The sequence below is a fragment of the Pteronotus mesoamericanus genome, unplaced genomic scaffold (genome assembly GCF_021234165.1).
Source record: "Pteronotus mesoamericanus isolate MK-2021 breed Mesoamerican mustached bat unplaced genomic scaffold, CSHL_Meso_final scaffold_54, whole genome shotgun sequence".
Taxonomy (NCBI): Eukaryota; Metazoa; Chordata; class Mammalia; order Chiroptera; family Mormoopidae; genus Pteronotus; species Pteronotus mesoamericanus.
In genome coordinates this window covers 54,432,581-54,452,816 of record NW_026555321.1, presented here as the reverse complement: position 1 = coordinate 54,452,816, position 20,236 = coordinate 54,432,581, and the positions used below count along the sequence as shown (strand labels likewise).

Genomic DNA, 20,236 nt, shown 5'->3' with positions numbered 1-20,236 from the left:
ACTGGGGGTACTACTTCATACATTTCCCTTGTGTCCAGGTAAGCTAACACTATCTACCTACCAAAGTTTTGTTAAGTTAATTATACCGGGTGGTGCAAAATTAGGCTTATAGTTGTTAATATGAAAAATAATACAATTATTAATAAACAATAATATGAGTAAACTATGTTTTGCATACTTATAACTATAAACTTACTTTTGCCCCACCTTGTAAAAAGTGGTAACAGAGAGCTTGACATAAATGCATGCAACTGTGTGTGCATGCATACAGAAGCAGTGCTTTGGTTTTGACCTGGATGGTTTGCCACATAGGGGAAATTTAGTGATATCTAGAGATATTTTTGTTTGGCACAATCTAGGGTGATGGGTGCTACTGGCATCTAGTAGGTGGAGGGATGCTGCTAAACATCCTATGATCTCCCCATGACAAACAGTTATCTGGTTCAAAATACTGCTCTAAAGTGTTCTGAGACATAATTTAAATGGCTTTCTGTTTGTGACACTAACTGATTAGTGGACACTTTGGTACCCAAATAAGAATAAATTAATTATTTTAGAGGAAGCCCAGAGCTTCCCAATCTGTTGAGCTAATTCTATCTATTTGATATTACTTTAATAACTATCAGAGATAGTTGTTTTACTGAATTCTTATTTCTGCCAATCCTTTTTAGGGTGAATCAAACTGAAACTAAGAGATACAAAGCCAGCATCATAAGGGATAGGGAATACAAATTAAACATTATTGAAAGCCAAGGCTCTTTGGAGACTGAAAGAAACAAAAATGGTCTAAGACAATTGTGTATACCATACTGTTAGCTCCCACACCAGTTAGGATCTTCTCTTTGGAGAGCACCATGCTCATAACTGGCTTCTAAAAATCCCTTGTACACAGATCAGTGGATCGCTCTTTCCTTTCTCTACCCTCCAAAGCAGAAGACCCCTGTGGCAGTGGTTCCCAACATGTCTGCATGTTGGAGTCACCTGGGGAGCTTTGAAAATCCTCCAGGGACTGTGATCTAATCTGTTGAGTGGGATTAAGGGAAGGGGTTGCCTGAGCTTTTAAAAAAATCCAAATTTTTAAAGGGTTTCCCAGGTGATTTTACTCTGAAGACTAGTCTGGAAATCACTGCCCTAGGAGGTAAGACCAAGTAAAGATTTCCATCTGCCCCAGACTAAGAAGCAGCTTTTGAAAAGATGATGAATATGGACTTGGCAAGAACATATTTCTTTCACTGAACTGTTTGAGCATGGTAAAATCAAACCTGGTTGCCAACTGCATTATTTATTTCAGTCACTCAATGAGCATTATTGAATCAAGCAGGCATTGGGACATCAATGGAAGTGCGATTCGCCAGAATTCATATCCGATTCCCCCCAAAAGTACCACCAAATCACCAAAACGATTGTTTGTTGAGCTCTTAAGATGTCTCCAGGAGTCAGCGTGGCCATACATTTGAGAATGATCTTCTGTTAACTCCTCTCTCGATCTTAGGATTTTTTGTTTAGTGAGTATAGGAAAGTAATAAATTAACTACACCATTACCCAGTCTGATTCTCTCTATAAAATGCTTTCGTGATGTGCTTCTTTTTCATGCACTCCTCAACACTGTAACTTTAGCAATTATTTTTACTAACTTGTTTGATGCTTGTGAAAACCAAGAACTACGCCTTAGTCACCATTATACCCTGAATGCCAGCCTGCTGCTTGTTATATTGCAGACCCTCAATCATTATGTGGAAATGAATGAACAAGTACAGGAATTTAAAACATGAAGCACCTGGGCCTTCTCAGCCTCCTCTATGCCAGTACAAACCACAGTCTCAGTCAAGGACTTTGCTAAAAGTTCCCTGAACATTTCTAATAGCTTTTCCAGGGGATTATATGAAAATACAGCATGTGTCCAAGAATCACCCCACCCAAACCACATAGACTATACCTGAATAGGGACCTAACAAACACCAAAGAAAAGGAAAGGGTAGCAACTTAGAGTCTCTGAGAGTGGAAATAGAAATGAGAAACAAAGAAATAAAACAACTTGGTTGAGATTAGGTGCTGCTACTGTGAAGTACTGCCCAGCTTTGAAGACCCTTTAACCACTTCTTAGAGCCATAAAACACTATGACAGTAACCTGACAACATACTACAGGATTTGTTTGATCCAAGTGAATGAATTCCTTGATTCTCTCTACCCATCATTAAAAAACCCACAGTAGAAACATGTTACAAATCACTATGATAGATAAAACTTGGAATGTGTGTAAAATTTTATCATTATTACACTCTTTTATTCTTATTTGTATTTTCATTAAAAATTTCTTGCTCAAAAATGCTTCATTTTTTTCAATTTATTAAAAAAATGTTGAGTTATAGTTTACATTCAATATTAGGTTGTATTAGTTTCAAGTGTATACTATAGTGTTTAGACAATCGTAAACTTTACAAAGTGTTGCCTCCAATATTTATTGTACCCACCTGGCACCATACATAGTTATTACAATATTATTGACTATATTACCAACAGTGGACTTTACATCCCAGAGACTATTTTGTAACTGCTAATTCTTTTAAAAAATACTTTATTCTTATAAAAGTCTAGAATATGACATTTTCTGCAAACAGCCATTCTTACATCACTAGGTTGTGTCAACTATGCTGAGTTGATGTATGTGTTTTTTTTTCTTTTTTCATCTAGATACACAATTCACAAATGAAAAACATGCAGAAGAGAAACCCATTAATGCTATCATTATAAATTCAGTATCCGAATTCAATATCACAGATGGACCAGCCAAGGAAACTTCCACTGAGAAAAAACTGTCAGAATCCACTGCATCACTGTCCTCCCTTGAAGAATGCCAGACAAAATTTTCTTACCTTCAAACTGATACTTCAGCTCATCAGAGAGACACTGATGGTATGTTTCTCACAGTCAACCCATCTCTAAATAAAGCTCCCCAACCCCCAGGCCCTGTAAAATCATCACATATGCTATGAGGGAAAAAAAAAAGGCTTTATGAATATTAAACAGAAAAACTTTGATTTGAAAACCCTGGTGAATGACACATGTCAAGGTCACTTTGCAATTACAAGGTGCTTGGCAGATTGTTTGTTCTCAAAGCTGGAAATGGGGGGTAAAGTGTTTTAAAGTGTTGGGGTGAGGTGTAATCATCCTTTCTATGGGGCTGTGAAGTGAGTAAAGAAAAATGGCAGACCTTCTTTTTTCATATCTGTAACTGTTTAGGCAAAGAGGAGAAGAAGGCAGAGTGGAACAGTATTGAAATAAATACAGACTATATAAAATATCAAGATGCTTATATCAACAACCTGTGAAAAGGGTTGGTTCTTCTAGGTAATATCACTTCCTAAGTATTATGATCAGTGCAAATCTACAGCAAACCATCCCTGCATGTGACAAAAAGGTACATTAGATTTACAAAGCCAATTTAAATTGATTTGGATGATTTTTACATTGAACACTACAAAAGTTTAAAGAAAGCTAGAAGGAGTTTCTCAAAGGAAAATGCAATAAGGTGTAGTTTCTTTTCTGTATTTAAATTCATGTTTACTTTTTGAAAAATAGAAAATATTTTAAAATAAACTATAAGAGGAACTTTGAAATCACATCAGTTTAACTCTTGGCTCTGAAAATTATTAACTGTATAAAACTGTTTTCTTTACCATCTCTGAATATTAGTCTCTGAGTTATATAATGGAACTAGTAACACCCAATAGGGTGTTTTGAAGATCAAATGAGATAACATGTATAAAGCAATCATATAGAACCTGTCATATAACATTATTCAGTTTTTATTTTTGTTATGATTACAGTTTTAGAAAGTAAGGGAAAAAATATTCCTAATGCACATTTTATATTTGGTAACTTGTACAAATGTGGTGGATGCTTTAGACCTTAAGCTACAGAAATGACTGTCTGCAGTCACCAGGAGATAATGTGAATAATGAAGTAAACTGGAAGTAAGCAACAGGGTTTGGTGAGGATTGGCAAGTTCAAGAGCATTGCCTCTACTCAGCTCCAACCGATTTTGCCAGAGGAAATATAGGCCAAAAGCTGCCAGACATAGAATGTTATATGATATCTTTAAAATTTTAAGTGTTGACTACAGTTCTATTCTTTTATTTATTGATTGATTTTAGAGACAGGGAGGAAGGGAAGAGAGAGAGAGGGATGTTAGTTTGTTGTTCCCCTTACTTATGCATTCATGAGTTGATTCTTGTTATGTGCACTGATCAGTGATGGAACCCACAACCGTGGTGCATCAAGACAACACTGTAACCAACTAAGCTATCTGGTCATGGACTAGTTCTATTATATTTCTTTTACTAACCTCCAAACACCTCCAATAGCTTTGGGCCACCTTTGACCTGTAAACTGCCAGGCTGTGACCTCGAATCCAGGGTAATGCCTATGTTTCTGGCTTTTAGAGTTTGATGCCAAATAGGAAAACAGGCAACACAAGAGAGTTATCTGCAAAAATATTTTGATGCCAGAGCATTTTATCAGATACTATCTGAATGAAAATAAGAATGAGTGGATTTTACTTCTAATAGAGCTTGGTTGTTTGATCCCAGATTTAGAAATTGCCATTGTACATATCCACACTGTGTAACACAGCACAGCTGCAGAGCCACTCTGATTTGTCATATCAAGGATCATGGGAGAGGGAGAAAGGCCAAGGTAGCTAGCATGGTACCTGAACACTTACATTCTCAGGGAAGGGCCAAAATGACAACTTTGTTAAAATAGCTACTGATACACAGGACTTTCAGGCAGGAAAATAACTGATAACTTTTTCTTTAAAAGAGTATGAAAGAATCATGAGGACAGTTGATTCTATTGCTTTCTTAAGGCCTGGGCTCGGGCCACTATCACCCAGGACATTCCAGTTTTCAGCTAACAATATAGGTAATAACCCAAGTTCCTTTTCCACATTAGAAAAAATCCTCCCATCTAGGTGAGAATTTTGAATATCTGGACAAAAAAAAAGAGAGAGAGAGAGAAAAAAAAAACCTAGACTAAGGCCCACAAATAGTGATAAGAAACTCTCATTATGTTAAAGGACAATATCAAGGAAATCAAGAGTTAAATCAGACTCACTTTATTTTAGAGGATTTTTGATAGTAATTAATTTAAGGATGCAGAAATTGAGAGCTTGGGTCATTGTTCGTACTGAGATAAATACAGAAATATCTTTCAGAAACAGCAGGGGAAACAGAAGGGAAAAGAGAAGATTGCATCCACTTTCGTGTAGTTTGTGGTTAATTTATTTTCAAATGTATAAATGAGTGCATAGGAATGGATGCCTAATTGCTAATATCTATTATTTATATACATTGCCCCACTTAAAACAAGATGGAAAAGCCTCACACATGCAGATTTTGTAAAATGTGTTCCATCCATTAGCACAGTTCACGGTGTGTGCTCTGATGGGAATTTAAGAGGATCTTTACTGCACATCACGCACTACATCCTGCAGCATTACTTATTATTAAACCGTGGCTCATCCTGTGTGGTCCCTTTCCCAAATAAAATGGAAGACGTCCAGAGCACTATCTGTGTCCCTGCTTCTGTTTCTAGGCTCTAATTGCAAAAGCATCTCTGTAGATAATAAAACCAGGGATGTATATGATATTAGAAAACAGGCTCCTTACAAAAAATTCTGAGAATATACCTAATTGATGTATAATTTTGAATTTGAGACGTGTCACCCAGGTGGAAGAGAAAAATCATAAATACAAGATACCTCAAAGAATAGTCTTAATTATACCATGGACTACTGAATAAAATGATTACATTTTCTCCACAGTAAATTTCATACAATTAAATGCAGTAGTGTCACCTTATAAAACGTTTCAATTTTATAATTATTTCAGTTCATTTGCTCAGAAAAATACATAAGCACAAATTTACTAAGTATCACCCAAATCTAGTCATTCTAGTTTTAAAGAACTGACTTCAGTGTTAGTTGTGCTTGTCTGAACTTAAATAGATCTCGACATATTTAAGTAGCTATTAAAATTGAAAACATCATGGATGATACCCCAGCTACAAAAAGGCATTTGGTCTTTATTTATTCAAATTCTACATTACATACTTTATAAAAAAAAAACAGCTTAATTTAGAGGGAGTGGGAACCAATTTTTATACTTTTTGACCAAAAACTTTTAATAATCAGTCAGAGACATTGTTGTGAATCTCATCACCATGCCAAGTTCTCTGTAATAATACATTAAGTATTAACATATTAGAATACTGAATCTGGATCAGGCTCATTTAGCCTTTATTTTCTGACTTTGTTTTTGTGGGGAGAAGAAGGGTGATTGTTTATCTGGGGTCACTTCTGGAAGAACCATATTCTTGCTACTTTGGATAATGATCCTCAAAGTAGCAGGTGGTAGTTTCTGTAGTTAAATGCTACCGAATGACAGCTGGCTACTTAAGCTGCATCCTGTCTCTTCCTCTTCCTCATTACAGGCATCACGGTGGCAGGACTTAAAGATTGGAGGGAAAATTCAGGGAGTACAAGATTGTGACCATGAGGCTGACATTTGCGGAAACTCCTTGTATTGTGACCTTTTTCACTGTAATTAAACATGATTCTTTCTAAAGAGGCAGACAATCCCTCTTAATTAGCCAGTCCCCACTTGTACACTTTGTACCTGTGGAGCCTGCGTGTGTCCTCCATGTTATTAGGGTACCACTTAGCCTTGATGTCCTGAAGTTACCCCACAGGTAGTAAAAAGAAATAACACCATCCTTTTTTTCATAGCTTCTTGCTGACAGCTAAATACCACGATTGGCCATATGGCCTGCTTGTCTTGGATCCACCTTAAAGCTTCTTTCATCCAGGTAAGAGAGAATGTGTAGTGAAGGTAGGAGAATAGATGAAAAACCAAGTAAGGGAACAGAGAGGCCACCCAGAGCTTCACAACAACATGAAAGCTCTGCCACCCCTTTCCTTGGCTCCTCCCGGCCACTACCAGCATTAGCTCACAGGCCACTAGTAACTAACCATTACCACACAAACCACTAGTGAGTGCCATTAACAAGGACCATATAAAGAAGGGAATTCAGAAAGAAATAAAAACAAGGGGAGATCCAATATGGTGGCTAAGTGCAAGCTGCACTAACTTCCTCCTGGGACCAATTAGAAATTGCAACTAAATTGTAGAGAAATCATCTTGAATAAGCAGCTGAACACTAGCTGGAGCAAAGCCTTATAACCAAGGACAGACAGAAGAAACCACTTCACCACAATGAACCTGGTAGGGAGTGCAGAGGTGGCATGAGAAGACTGGCTGAGCTCCCATGTGTGGCAGCTCAAGTTACAGAAGGATATTTCAGTGGCTGGGGTGGGGAGGTTCACTCTGAGAAGTGTGGGGTCTAAACCCCAAGCTGGGCTACCCAGTTTATAATGCCAGTGCCATAAAGGAACCCAGGTAGCATCCAGCTATGAATAGCAGCAGGGTTTCTATCTGCCAGGGAGAGATGGCTAGAGATTCAGAGAGACTCTGAAAGGGCCAACACACAAAAATTTGTTTGCAGCTACTTAACCCTGGGCTCTAGCAGAGGGAGGGCAGAGTAGATTGGAGTCATATGAGGAAAGTCTAGGGATGGTGGCTCTGGGGAAAGAACTGAAGGAATAGCCACCAGGATCTTTGTACTGAGTCATTCCCCATACTGCAGAAGCCATCTTTCTCTGGTAGAGCACTCCTCTCCAAATGGAATCAGTTTGAGGGGAAACAATAGTCCCACCAGCAGGAATTACTTTGCCCCTCTCTGTAGAGCTTAAGCCAGGCTGAAGATGACAGCCTGAGGCTATATCATTGATTAGCTTAACAACTAAGGAGGATCTCTGGGAGCTCTATGAAAATTCAGCTGACACTCCCCTAGACCCAGTGTTGATAAAAGCCAGCCTTAGTTCACAGAGTGGTTCTTTTTTACACACAAACAGACCCAGCAGAGGGAACCACATGCTACGGATCACTGATAGCATCTAACAGGTTGATCAGGGCCAGTCACAAGCAGCATCTAAAAAGGCCTATACCAGTCTTTGCAAATTTACATAATACACAGAAACAAATACAAAAAAGCAGCCAAAATGGGAAGACAAAGGAACAGACCCCAAATGAAAGAACAAGAGAATTCTCCAGAAGAACTAGATAAAACAGATACAAGCAATTTATCAGATAGAGTTTAAAGTCATGATTATAAAGATACTCAACAGCATGAAAAAGGACATAGAAACAATAAAAAAGTACCAGTAAGATATAAAGAATGCATTATCTGAAATAAATAATACACTGGAACGAATAAACAGTAGGTTAGATGAAGCAGAGAATCCAATCAGTGATTTGGAAGACAAGGTAGAAAAAAACACCAAGACAGAACAGCAAAAAGAAAAAAGAATTTAAAAACATTTGGAGATCTAAAGAAATATTTTAGACTGCATGAAGCATAACAATATCTGCATCATGGGAATATCAGAAGGAAAAGAGAGCAAGCAAGGGATGGAGAACCTATTTGAAGAAATAATGATGGAAAACTTCCCTAACTGGTGAAGAAAAGAAACACAAGTCCACGAAGCTCAGAAAATCCCAAACAAGATAGACACAAAGAGGCCTACACCAAGACATATTATAATTAAAATTATAACGCTTAAAGACAAGGACAGAATCCTAAACACCACAAGAGAAAAGCAGATCTTACCACAGGGGAGCACCAATTAGACTGTCATCTGATTTTTCAACAGGCCAGAAGAGAGTGGTATGAAATATTCAAGGTGATGAAAAGCAAGGACCTACAACCAAAGCTAAATTACCCAGCAAGGCTATCATTTAAAATCAAAGGAGAAATAAGGAGCTTCCCAGATAAGAAAAAGCTAAATAACTTTGTTAACGCCAAACTAGTAATGCAGCAAATGATAATGGGCTTACCAAAAGAAGAAGAATGAGGAGGAGGAGAAGGAAGAGAAGGAGAAGAAGAAGAAGAAGAAGAAGAAGAAGAAGAAGAAGAAGAAGAAGAAGAAGAAGAAGAAGAAGAAGAAGAAGAAGAAGAAGGAAAAGAAGAAGGAGAAGAAGAAGGAGAAGAAGAAGGAGAAGAAGGAGAAGAAGAAGAAGAAGAAGAAGAAGAAGAAGAAGAAGAAGAAGAAGAAGAAGAAGAAGAAGAAGAAGAAGAAGAAGAAGAAGAAGAAGAAGGAGGAGGAGGAGGAGGAGGAGGAGGAGGAGGAGGAGGAGGAGGAGGAGGAGAAGGAGGAGGAGGAGGAGGAGGAAGAGGAAGAGGAGGAGGAAGAGGGGAAGAAGAAGGAGGAGGGGAAGAAGAAGAAGAAAATGAAAGAGAGAGGAAACAGAAGAAAGTATTCTAACAATAAAATGGCACTAAATGATACATATCTATCAATAATCACCTTAAAGGTAAATGGCTTAAATGCCCCAACCAAAAGACAGAGGGTAGCTGAACACATAATAAAATAACACCCATGCCCTGGCTGGTGTGGCTCAGTGGATTGAGTGCTAGTCTGAGAACCAAAGGGCAGCCAGTTTGATTCCCGATCAAGGCACATGCCTGGGCTGCGGGCCAGGTCCCCAGTTGGGGGTGCTTAAGAGGCAACCATGCATTGATGTTTCTCTCCCTCTCTTTCTCTCTTCTTTACCCTCTTTCTAAAAATAAATAAATAAATAAATAAATAAATAAATAAATATTTTCAAAAAAGAAAAGAAAAGAAGACCCATATATATGCAGCCTCCAAGAGACACATCTCAGATCAAGAGATAAACACAGGCTAAAAGTAAAGGGCTGGGAAAACATATTTCATGCAAATGGAAAGGAAAAAAAAAGCTGAGGTAGCAGTACTTATATCTGAAAAAATAGACTTTAAAACTAAGGCTATAGTAAGAGACAAAGAAGGACACTACATAATTATAAAGGAACAGTCTAACAAGATTATATAACTCTAGTAAACATTTATGCACCCAACATAGGAGCACCTAAATATGTGAAGCAAATATTGATGGAAATAAAGGGCAAGATCAACAGAAATATAGTCATAGTTGGGGATTTTGACATGCTATTGACTTCAATGGATAGATCTTCCAGACAGAAAATCAACAAGGAGATAGCAGCCTTAAGAGACACACTATAACAAATGGATTTAATTGATATCTTCAGAGCATTGCACCCCAAAGCAGCAGAATGTGCATACTTTTCAGGTGCACATGGAATGTTTTCTAGGATAAGCCGCATGTTAGGACACAGAAAAGTCTCAGTAAATTTAAAGAGATTGAAATCATATCAAGCATCTTCTTTGACCACAATGCTATAAAACTAAAAATCAATTACAAGAAGAACACTGAAAAGTACACAAAGACATTGAAGCTAAATAACATGTTATTAAACAATGAATAGGTCAACAATGAGATCAAGGAAGAAATATAAAGATACCTTGAAACAAATGAAACCGAGAACACAACAATCCAAAATCTGTGGCACACAAGGAAAGCAATCCTAAGAGGGAAATTCATAGAAGAATAAGCTTATCTCAAAAAAAAAAAAAACAAGAAAAAGCTCAAAAAACCAATCTAACTTTACATTAATGGAACTTGAAAAAATATAACAGACAAAGCCCAAAGTGAGAAGAATGAAGGAAATAATAAAGATCAGAGCAGAAATAAATGAAATTGAGTTTAAAAAATGATAAGAGATAAATGAATCCAACAGCTTGTTCTTTGAAAAAGATAAACAAGCTATTAATTAGACTCATCAGGAAAAAAAAGAGGACCCCAAAAATAATATCATAAATGAAAGGGGAGAAATAACAACTGACACCAAAGAAATACAAAGGATTCTAAGGCAATATTATGAACAATTATATGCCAATAAACTGGACAACCTGGATATAATGAATAAATTCCTAGAAACATACAATCTTCCAAAACTTAATCAGGAAGAATCAGAATCTGAACAGACAGATTACACCAAGTGAAATTGAAGCAATTAAAAAAAATCTCACAAAAAAACAAAGGCTCTGGACTGGATAGTTTCACAGATGAATTTTACCAAACATTTTGAGAACTAACACCTCTTCTTCTCAAACTATTTTATAAAGGTCAAGAGGAAGGAAGTCTCCTAGACTCATATTATGAGACCAGCATTATTCTAATTCCAAAACCAGATAAAGACATTACAAAGAAAGAAAATTGTAGGCCAATATTCCTGATGAACATAGACACTCAAATCCTCAACAAAATATTAGGAAACCACATACAGCAATGCATCAAAACATCACACATCAGAAGATTGTTGCAGAGTAGCTAGAAGCTCCATCATCTTGCTCCCAGTCTTGCTGGACCAGTCTTGCAGCTATATCACAGAGCAACCAACTTAAAAATTCAATGTAGAGTGAGTGAGAGTGTGTGTGAGTGAGTGCATATACAGATGAGGGTTTGGGGAGTGTGTGTGAGTGAGCAAGAGACTGCCCACCTGCAGGGCACTCAGGAACTGGAGTCCTAGGCTCTCCTAGTGGAGCAACTGCTGCCACCAGAGCCCAACTTTCCACTTCTGACTGTGCAGATTTGGGGCAGCTGTGGAGCGGCTCAGGTGCTGCTCCCCCAGAAGCGGAGAGGCCGGGAAGGTGCTGGCTGTAGAAAGAGTGCAGCAAGAGCCGGCTCACCCAAGGCTGAGAACCGCTGGAGGGAGCGGTCGGTGTACCCCACCACTGTTCCATGTTATCACTGTGGGACTCTTCCCAATGCCATCCAGGAGAAATCCAGAGAGAAACTCTAAGACTGTTGGATGCTCGACAGGTTGTGGCCAGTCCTGACCAAAAGATTTAGTGATTTGAGGGCAGAGGGAGTGCCCCCCAGGCCTTGGTGCTGCAGTGTGGGGGCCATACAGAAATTCTTTTAAAAGAGAAGCTGAGACAAGACTCCTGACTCAGCAGGGGCCCAGTACTCATGTGTCCATGCATGTTTTGTGCAGCAGCTTGCAAGCTAAGAACTCATAGGAATAGAGTCATGCTGAAGGGACTCTGGGACCCAACCCAGCAAACCTGGTGAGCAGGGTACTGTACAGAGTGGAGAGTTCAGGCCCAAATATCCAGCAAGACAGCAGCAGGCTGGGGACTGGACAGCCAGGAGGTGACCACCTGAGATTTGCTGCAGCCAGGCAGGTCCCCTCACAGAGAGGTAAGCCCACAGCCTTGACCTGTGGGATTACAGGCTCTGCTCAGTGAGGCCAGGTTCAGGAGCCCCCTGCTGGGCACATATATGAAGGGGAAAGCTGTGAAAGGACCCCTTCTACCAGATACTATGAGCTATACTCTTCCTGGGGCCTTGATCCACTGAAACAAGCAGAGCAGATTGATTAGAGACAGGTACAACAAGAGTGTTCAGGGCCCCACCCAGTCTCCACACCTAGACAGAGCTGCTGTCTACACCAGGCAGGAAAGAGCTGCCTGTCCCTTTTACAAAGCCTGGCCCCTTGCAGGAAATGGACAGCTAATTCAGTAGAAACCATACATAATTGGGAAAAGGCTGGGACACACCAAGGTGTGTGGGAGGGGGTAGGGAAACACTTCTAACTATCTTCCCTGAAGACTGAAGAGTGCCCCAGGGCACGACCCAGAATTCCCACCCTCCCAGTCACACCAGAGGAGCCCTTAGATGCAGGTGGAGAAGGTACTGACAGTCATCTTGAATCACTAAGAGAACCACTTCTGGGCTCTGGGCTGAAGGAAAGCTGGTAGGGCAGAACAGTGGGGACCAGCCAAATATGAAGCAGACAGCCACAGACTGTGGATCACTTGAAGTCTGGAAAAGGCTGCCTAGAACTAGGCTAGGGCATCATCTGACATTACCAGGTGCAGATCCAGAAAGCGAAGACAGAGGAAAACATTGGATTCTACTGAGACGAATTACACTGTGGTCTTCTTGATTTGTGTTATTTCCTCTCCTGCGTAGCTTTTTAATGTTCATTTCTTTTCCTTCAAGTTTTGTGCCTATTATTTCATTAGTTTTTATATTTTAGTTTATTTCAAATCTCATATTTTGCTCCTCCATTTTACCTTCTTCTTTCCTTTTCTTATTTTTCTTTTAAATTTTATTTGTTCCTCTTGCTATGACTTGTTTCTATTCCGCGCTCTTACTATTTGTCCCTGCTCCACCTCTCAAAACAATTTTTCATGTCATTAGTTATCTCACATTCTTTTTCCCATTCTTAAAACACGTTTATTCTCTCTCTACCTTTATCAGTCTTCACACGTTGGTCATTGATATAGTGGATGTTGTTGTATTTCTTCAATTTTATTTCTAGATCTTCAATACTTTTTTATTTCAAATAAAAAATTTTAACATTCCCCTCTCCTACATCATTTTGTGTTCCTCCCACCCTGTCTTTTTTTGTTGTTTTAAATTTCAATTTTTCTTGGTCTTAGCCTGGTTTTCATTGTTCAGTCTTAGTATTCCTTCTCCCTCTAACCTCTCAAAATCCCTTTTCTTTCCTCTAGACATCTCATGAGACTTTCTTTTTTTCTTCTTAGTCCCATTCCACCTGTATTAACCTTTGCTCATTTGTTGTTAAATAGCTGTAGTGGATCTTTTTCTCCATTTTGATTCCCATTTTGACACTATATATTTTAAATAGTTTTGTTTAAACCTAATACAATACTTTTTTTAACTTTTTTAAATTAATTTATTTATTTTTTCAAATACATTTGTCTCTGCCTACCCCCCACCACTTTCCCTCCTTCAACTCTTCCCCTTTGGTTTTGTCCATGAGTCCTTGCTATATGTTCCTTGACTTTCCCCTTCCTTTCTGTTTCCCCCGCCCTCCCCTCCCTCCTTTCCTCTTGTCTCTGTTGGTTTCTTTTCCTTTCAGTGTTGCTGGTCTTATTTTTCTTGCATCTTTGAATTGTTGGTTAGGTTCCACTTATAGGTGACATCATATGGAATTTGTCTTTCACCCCCTGGCTTATTTCACTTAGTATAATGCTCTTGAGTTCCATCCATGCTGTCATGAAGTTTAGTAGTTCCTTTTTTTCTTTCTGCTGCATAGTATTCCATTGTGTAAATATATCATAATTTTTTATCCAATCATCTACTTATGGGCATTTAGGTTGCTCCAACACTTGGCTATTGTAAATTGAGCTGGGACTATACCCTAAGAATCCCAAAACGCCAATTCAAAAGAACCTAATACAATACTTTTCCCTTTTCTTACTTCATTCTGCCTTCTTCCCTCTCTTTTTTAATTTATGATGTGAATTTTTATTTTCTTTCTTTCATCACCTTGTTTCTATTCCATATTCTTATTATTTCTCCTCCATCAACCCTCTCAAAATGACTTTTCTTTCATTAGTCATCTCAGATTTATTTTTCCTTTATTTTAATACTCTCAGTCTCCTAACACCTTTATTAATATTTGTTCATTTGCTGTTCATAGTGCGGTTATGGGTGGGAATTATTTTTGTAGATGTGGGTTTGTTCCCTAAATTGTTTAGTTTTTTTTCTGGCAGCACCTGTACAATAGAAGTCATGGTGGGCAGTGTGATTCTCAGCCAGGTGGAAGGAAGAATCCACCAAGAATGACCCAACAACAACCAAAACCCAATTATAACCAGAGGGCCCACATACACGGCATAAAGGGCAGGCCAAGAGCATCCAGCTCAGGAGATTAAGGAGACTGTACTGAGTCCCACAGGTCTCCTACCACAGAAGTTCACACCATGAAGGCAGGGAGTCAAAGCAGATCAATTTAATATGCAGAAACATAAAAGGAGAGTCACCTAAAGTGGGGAGACAAAAATATTAACCCAACAATTGAAAGGAAAGGAGGAATCCCCAGAAAGAGTGCTAAATGAAATCAAGGCAAGCAAACTATCAGACACTGAGTTCAAAATAGTAGTTGTAAGGATGCTCTAGGACCTTAGTAAGAACTACAAGGACCTATATGAAACTACAAGGAACTTACTAGAAACTACAGAAACATGAAAAGAGGCATAGAAATTATCAATAAGAGCCAGGAGGAAATGAAGAATACAATATCTGAAATGAAGAAGACATTAGAAGGAATTAAAAGCAGGCTAGATGAAGCAAAGGATTGAAGCAGTGAACTGGAGGACAAGGTACAAAAAAAATCACAGAACAACAAAATGAAAAGAGACAAAAAGAACAAAGACAGTTAAGGGCGCTGCAGGACAACATGAAACATAATAATATTCATATAATTGAGATACCAGAAAGAGAAGAAACAGCAATCCTGAGAAAGAAGAACAAAGTTGGAGGAATCACACCACTTAATATCAAACAATACTACAAGGCCATATTAATTAAAACAGCATGGTACTGGCATAAAAACAGACATATAGATCAATGAAACAGAATAGAGAACCCAGAAATAAATCCATCCGTTTATAGTCAATTAATATTTGACAGAGAAGCAAGCACATACAATGGGTTACAAATAATTTATTCAATAGTTGGAATTAGGAAAATTGGACAGATACATACAGAAAAATGAAACTAGGCCACCTTCTTACACCACACACAAGGATAAATTCAAAATGTATTAAAGACTTGAGTCTTAGACCTGAAACCATAAAAGCTGTAGAAAAAAATAGACAGCAAAATCTCGGACATTGCTTGTAGCAATATTTTATCAGATATATCTCCCCAGGCAAGGGAAACAAAAGAGAAAATAAACAAATGGGACTACATCAAACTGAAAAGTTTTTGCATGGCAGAAAAAATAATCAACAAAATAAAAAGACAGCCCACAGAATAGGATAACATGTTTTCCCATTCATCTGATAAGGGGTTAATATCCAAAATTTATAAAGAACTTACAAAACTAAACACCAAAAAAAGAAAAAAAAGAAAAAAACCAATTAAAAAATTGGCAAAGGACCTAAATAGACACTTCTCCAAAGAGGACATATAGATGGCCAATAGACATATGAAAAGGTGTTCAATGCCACTAATCATCAGAGAAACACAAATTAAAACCTCAATGAAATACCATCTCACAACTGTCAGAGTGGCTATCATCAATAAATCAACAAGCACCAAGTACTTGTGCGGACATGGAGAAAGGGGAACCCTATTGTACTGTTGATGGGAATGCAGATTGGTATAGCCACTGTGGAAAGTAGTATAGAGATCTGTCAAAAATTAAAAATGGATCTGCTTTTTGACCCAGCTATCCCATTTCTGGGAATATATACAAAGGGGTCCAGAACACTAATTTGAAAGAACCTTTATGTTCATTGCAGTGTTATTTACAATCAGCAAGATATGGAAGCAGCCTAAGCGTCCATCAATAGATGAATGGATAAAACAACTATGGGATATTTACACAATAGAATACTACTAGTCTATAAAAAAAGTAGAAAATTTTATCCTTTGTGATAGTATGGATGGACCTGGAGAACATTATGCTAAGTGAAGTAAGTCAGTCAGAGAAGACAAATACTTTATGATTTCACGCATATGTGGAATCTAATGAACAAACTGAACTCACAAGAAAAATGGGGACAGACTCATAGATGGAAAGAAGAATGACAGCTAAGGAGGTGGGGAGGTTAAGGGGTGGAGGGATTAAGCAAAAAGGAAAAAGGACTCATGGACAGCAGTGTAGTGGTTGCTGGGAGGAGGGGGATAAAAGTGGACTAAATGATAAAGGGAAAAATACAATAAAGATTATATAAAAGAAAAAAGAGAGAGAGAGAGAATCCCAAGGAGAAGATACAACCACTGACTGACTCCACTCAGAGCAGAGCAAAAGGAGGAGCCCAGATTTTCACTTTCTCCCACCTTCCCATTTCCCATCACTGCCCTCTGGTGGTACACTTTATTTACCCCTTATTGTTCATTTATTCATTCTTGTACAGAAGAAACTAATTAGTTTAATATTCTGTGGTTAGGAAAAAATAAATCAGGGTACTATGAAAGTTTCAGCAAGGATGTGATTTAGAGGGAAATTATTTAGAGGTAAAGACACAAAGGGTAAGAAATAGGTCCTTCAAGTTGTGAACAGAGGGTATGCACACAGACCAAAGGTAGAACATGTGCAAAGGCCCTAAGTTAGATATATCCCAGGAACTGAAATTTAGCCAGTGGGCAGGAATGCAATAAGTAAGGAGAAGAGTAGGGCAGAAGTTAGAGAAACGGGCAAGAACCGGATCATGCAGGGGCTTGCAGGCTATGGCAAGGATTTGGGACTTTAGATAAAGAGTGAATTGTTCTAATTTATGACTAAACATATCACAATAGCTGGTGAATTTGAGGTGAGCTCATGTGAAAGTAGCGTCCTTGATAGCAGGCTATTGCTGTTGACATGATGGTGGCTGGCCAGAGGTGGCTAGAACTAAGGATGCTGATAGAAACTTATGGATTCCAAAAAGGAATTTGAGATAGAATCAGCAGGACTCAGCAAAGAATCAGATGGGAGGGTATGATGAGGAAGATGAAAACGACAAGAATGAGTTCCAGGTTTCTTTGAGTTCCTCTGCATGTTCAGGTGCACCAGAAAAAAAAAACTGGACAAAGGACAAGTTTGTGGAATGGCAGAGAGGGAGACCCTTGATGCAATTTGACCTTGGTAAGTGTGAGATATTTTGAAGACAGTGCATAAGAGATGTGAAATGACCCACTGACAGCATGGAAACCACCTTTGGATGGACTGGGAGAAGTGGTGGCAATCATGGGCTATGACTTTGAACATCATGCTTATTAAACATTAAAGTCCCAATGAAGATTATAGGCAAAGAAAATATATCCCTTCAGGAGAAGAGGAAGTCCAACTTTGTTTTTCAAACAGTTACAAATTTTCCCCTGAACTGCTCATGTTACTTTTGTGCGCGCACACACACACAAAAATATACAAATTAGGTTAGCCTGCTCATGTAGAATCATTTAATATGCTTTTCAGGAACAGTGTGGAACACACTTGAAAGTTGGGAAAAATCTGTTTTCAGTTCATTAATGTTGATGTGTTTGGGGGGCAAGAGGTTCTGCCTTTTATAATCAAATAAAAAGGATTAACTTACAAAACATGGGCTCTATTCTGAAGTACAAAATAGGATGGGAGGGAAAAAATATGAATTTAACCAAAGGATTAGGCAAAAGCTTTTTTTTGTAAATAAAATCTATATTAAACATCAGAAACAGAGATCTCCGGTATGTGCCAACTTGCAGTGACCTTGGCTATTGGAATTTAACTGAAATGTTATATGCCCTCAGGAAATTATAAGGCTATTTCACAAACAACTTCTTCACCTTATGATAGGAAACACGAGCTGCTACCCTGACAAGTTAGCCTGCAACCTGCCTGACTTACCTCCAAACTAAACTTTGAATGTTTCCTCTAAAAGGACAGGATCTAATGGGATCATTTTTATATGGTCATGCCCTGAGTAAGTCTCTTGAGCTTCCAGCCTAACAGATCACGGAGCACTTGCTAGGAATATTTTCTGCTAAGGACTTCTTCTTTGCCAGGGGCTGCTGTAGCAGCAGTCTTGGCATTAGTGAAACTTGATGAGGTTTTATGCCCCAGATCTTTTACCACCAACCTGCCCGGTTCAGAAATGCGTACACAAAATAGAGTCTATGTACTGTACTAACTTACTCCTGAATTTTTGTAGTGACTTACGAGATCTGGGTGAGTTGGCCTCATGCTAGAAACTGGCTCTGAGTGAATAAAAATACACTCAGTCTGGCAAAGTGATGAGAATGTACACCGTAGAGGTATTATGGAATATGCTGCCTGCACTATAAATATTGGGTAATAGCCACAGCACCTGCAACAATATATGGCAATTAACGTAGCCATAAAAGTCATGGTGTGGTTCTTTACCACTTTTTATTGGGAAGAAAAGAGGGGCAGGACCAAGGGAGAGGGGTAGAGCCAGGAAGGAAGATTTCTGTTTACCCACGTGTCAGCCTCGCTTTAGACATTTACATAGCTATATGTTGTTTTTTTAAAAAGAAATTAAAATAGCTTCCTTTAAAACATTTATTCCTTTATACAGAAAGCTTCCATGTTCTTATTTCTCTCTTAAAGATTAACAACTATATGAACAATAAAATAAAAAGTTTTCCAGAAAATGTGTTAAAATTAAATGAATGGGAATTTAAGAATACATAGCATACTCTAGCAGATAACTCAGAGACTCAGACAGCAAAGTCTCTGCTGCAGGCTCAGTCAACTCAAGTCTGAAAAACAAAAGTTATTAACATTCTTATTGAGAAAAAAATAAATCCTTATGAAAGTTTACCTTTAATGGATTAATAAGCCCATCAGGAGTGGGAAATGTTTCTCCAATTTATGCTAGCATGTTACTTTTAAACATCAACAACTTTCAGGATATTGATTTTAATTAACTAGATATGTCATGTGAACACAAAACCCTCATGTGTTTTGGAGATATTTTTAATAAAAAGGAAAGTTAAAATTTTAACAAGAGAACTGCTCCTACGTCTAACTAATTCCCTTTATGAAAACAAAAATATAATAATCTATAACCTGTAACAGCTGTTTGGCTAGAATTACCAATTACCTTCAAGGCCTTACAGATACTTTTCAGATTTTAACAGTCTGCATAGTAAATTTTTAAACCAGTTTTCTTAAAAAGAATTGATAAGATTTATACCCTTTAGGAATACAATGATGTAGTCTAACATGAATATAAAACCAAGGCTTTATATAACTGGAGGAAAAAGAAGACAAGATTAAAAATAAAATACAACAAAAAAACTATGATTAGTTAAAAATTATTGGTATTAGGTTTTGAAATGCTTTGTTTGTTTTCATTTTAACATGGATATGGCACATTTATGGGAATCAACTTCAAACAAATAAGAAAGCCTTGTGATGAGAATCCAGAAATTTGTATCTTTCTTCATTCCTAACTCTAATTGCTCCTGAATGCTCCATGCACTAGGAAGGCCCTGCTATTTGATGGACAGTTGCAAGGTTTCAGGTTATGTGTCTTCCCAGCACCTCTACAGGCCAAGTAAATAAATAAAGGAGTTTAGAAAAGTGACAACACTTTAAATAGCCTGATTATGTGGAATCAATAGGAAATGCTCAGGAAGTTAATAAAGTCATTACTTAAGTAGAGTGAGTACTGCATAGGGGTGGGAAAGTGTGAGAGGAGATGGTGTACATTGCACCTAATGTGGACAAATTATTTTAGTTGGCAATAAAGTTGTCAAGTATGCTAC

At 38.0% G+C, this 20,236-nt stretch overlaps 1 protein-coding gene across 1 annotated transcript in view; it reads left to right on the top strand.

The window, feature by feature from the left end:
- The window catches only part of MDFIC2 (MyoD family inhibitor domain containing 2), a 166,790-nt gene that overhangs the window by 146,223 nt on the left and 331 nt on the right, over nt 1-20,236 (top strand). Inside the window, exon 2 of the mRNA XM_054595843.1 lies at nt 2,694-2,915. Coding sequence (XP_054451818.1) covers nt 2,694-2,915 — 222 coding nt within the window. The remainder of the gene's footprint in view (nt 1-2,693; nt 2,916-20,236) is intronic.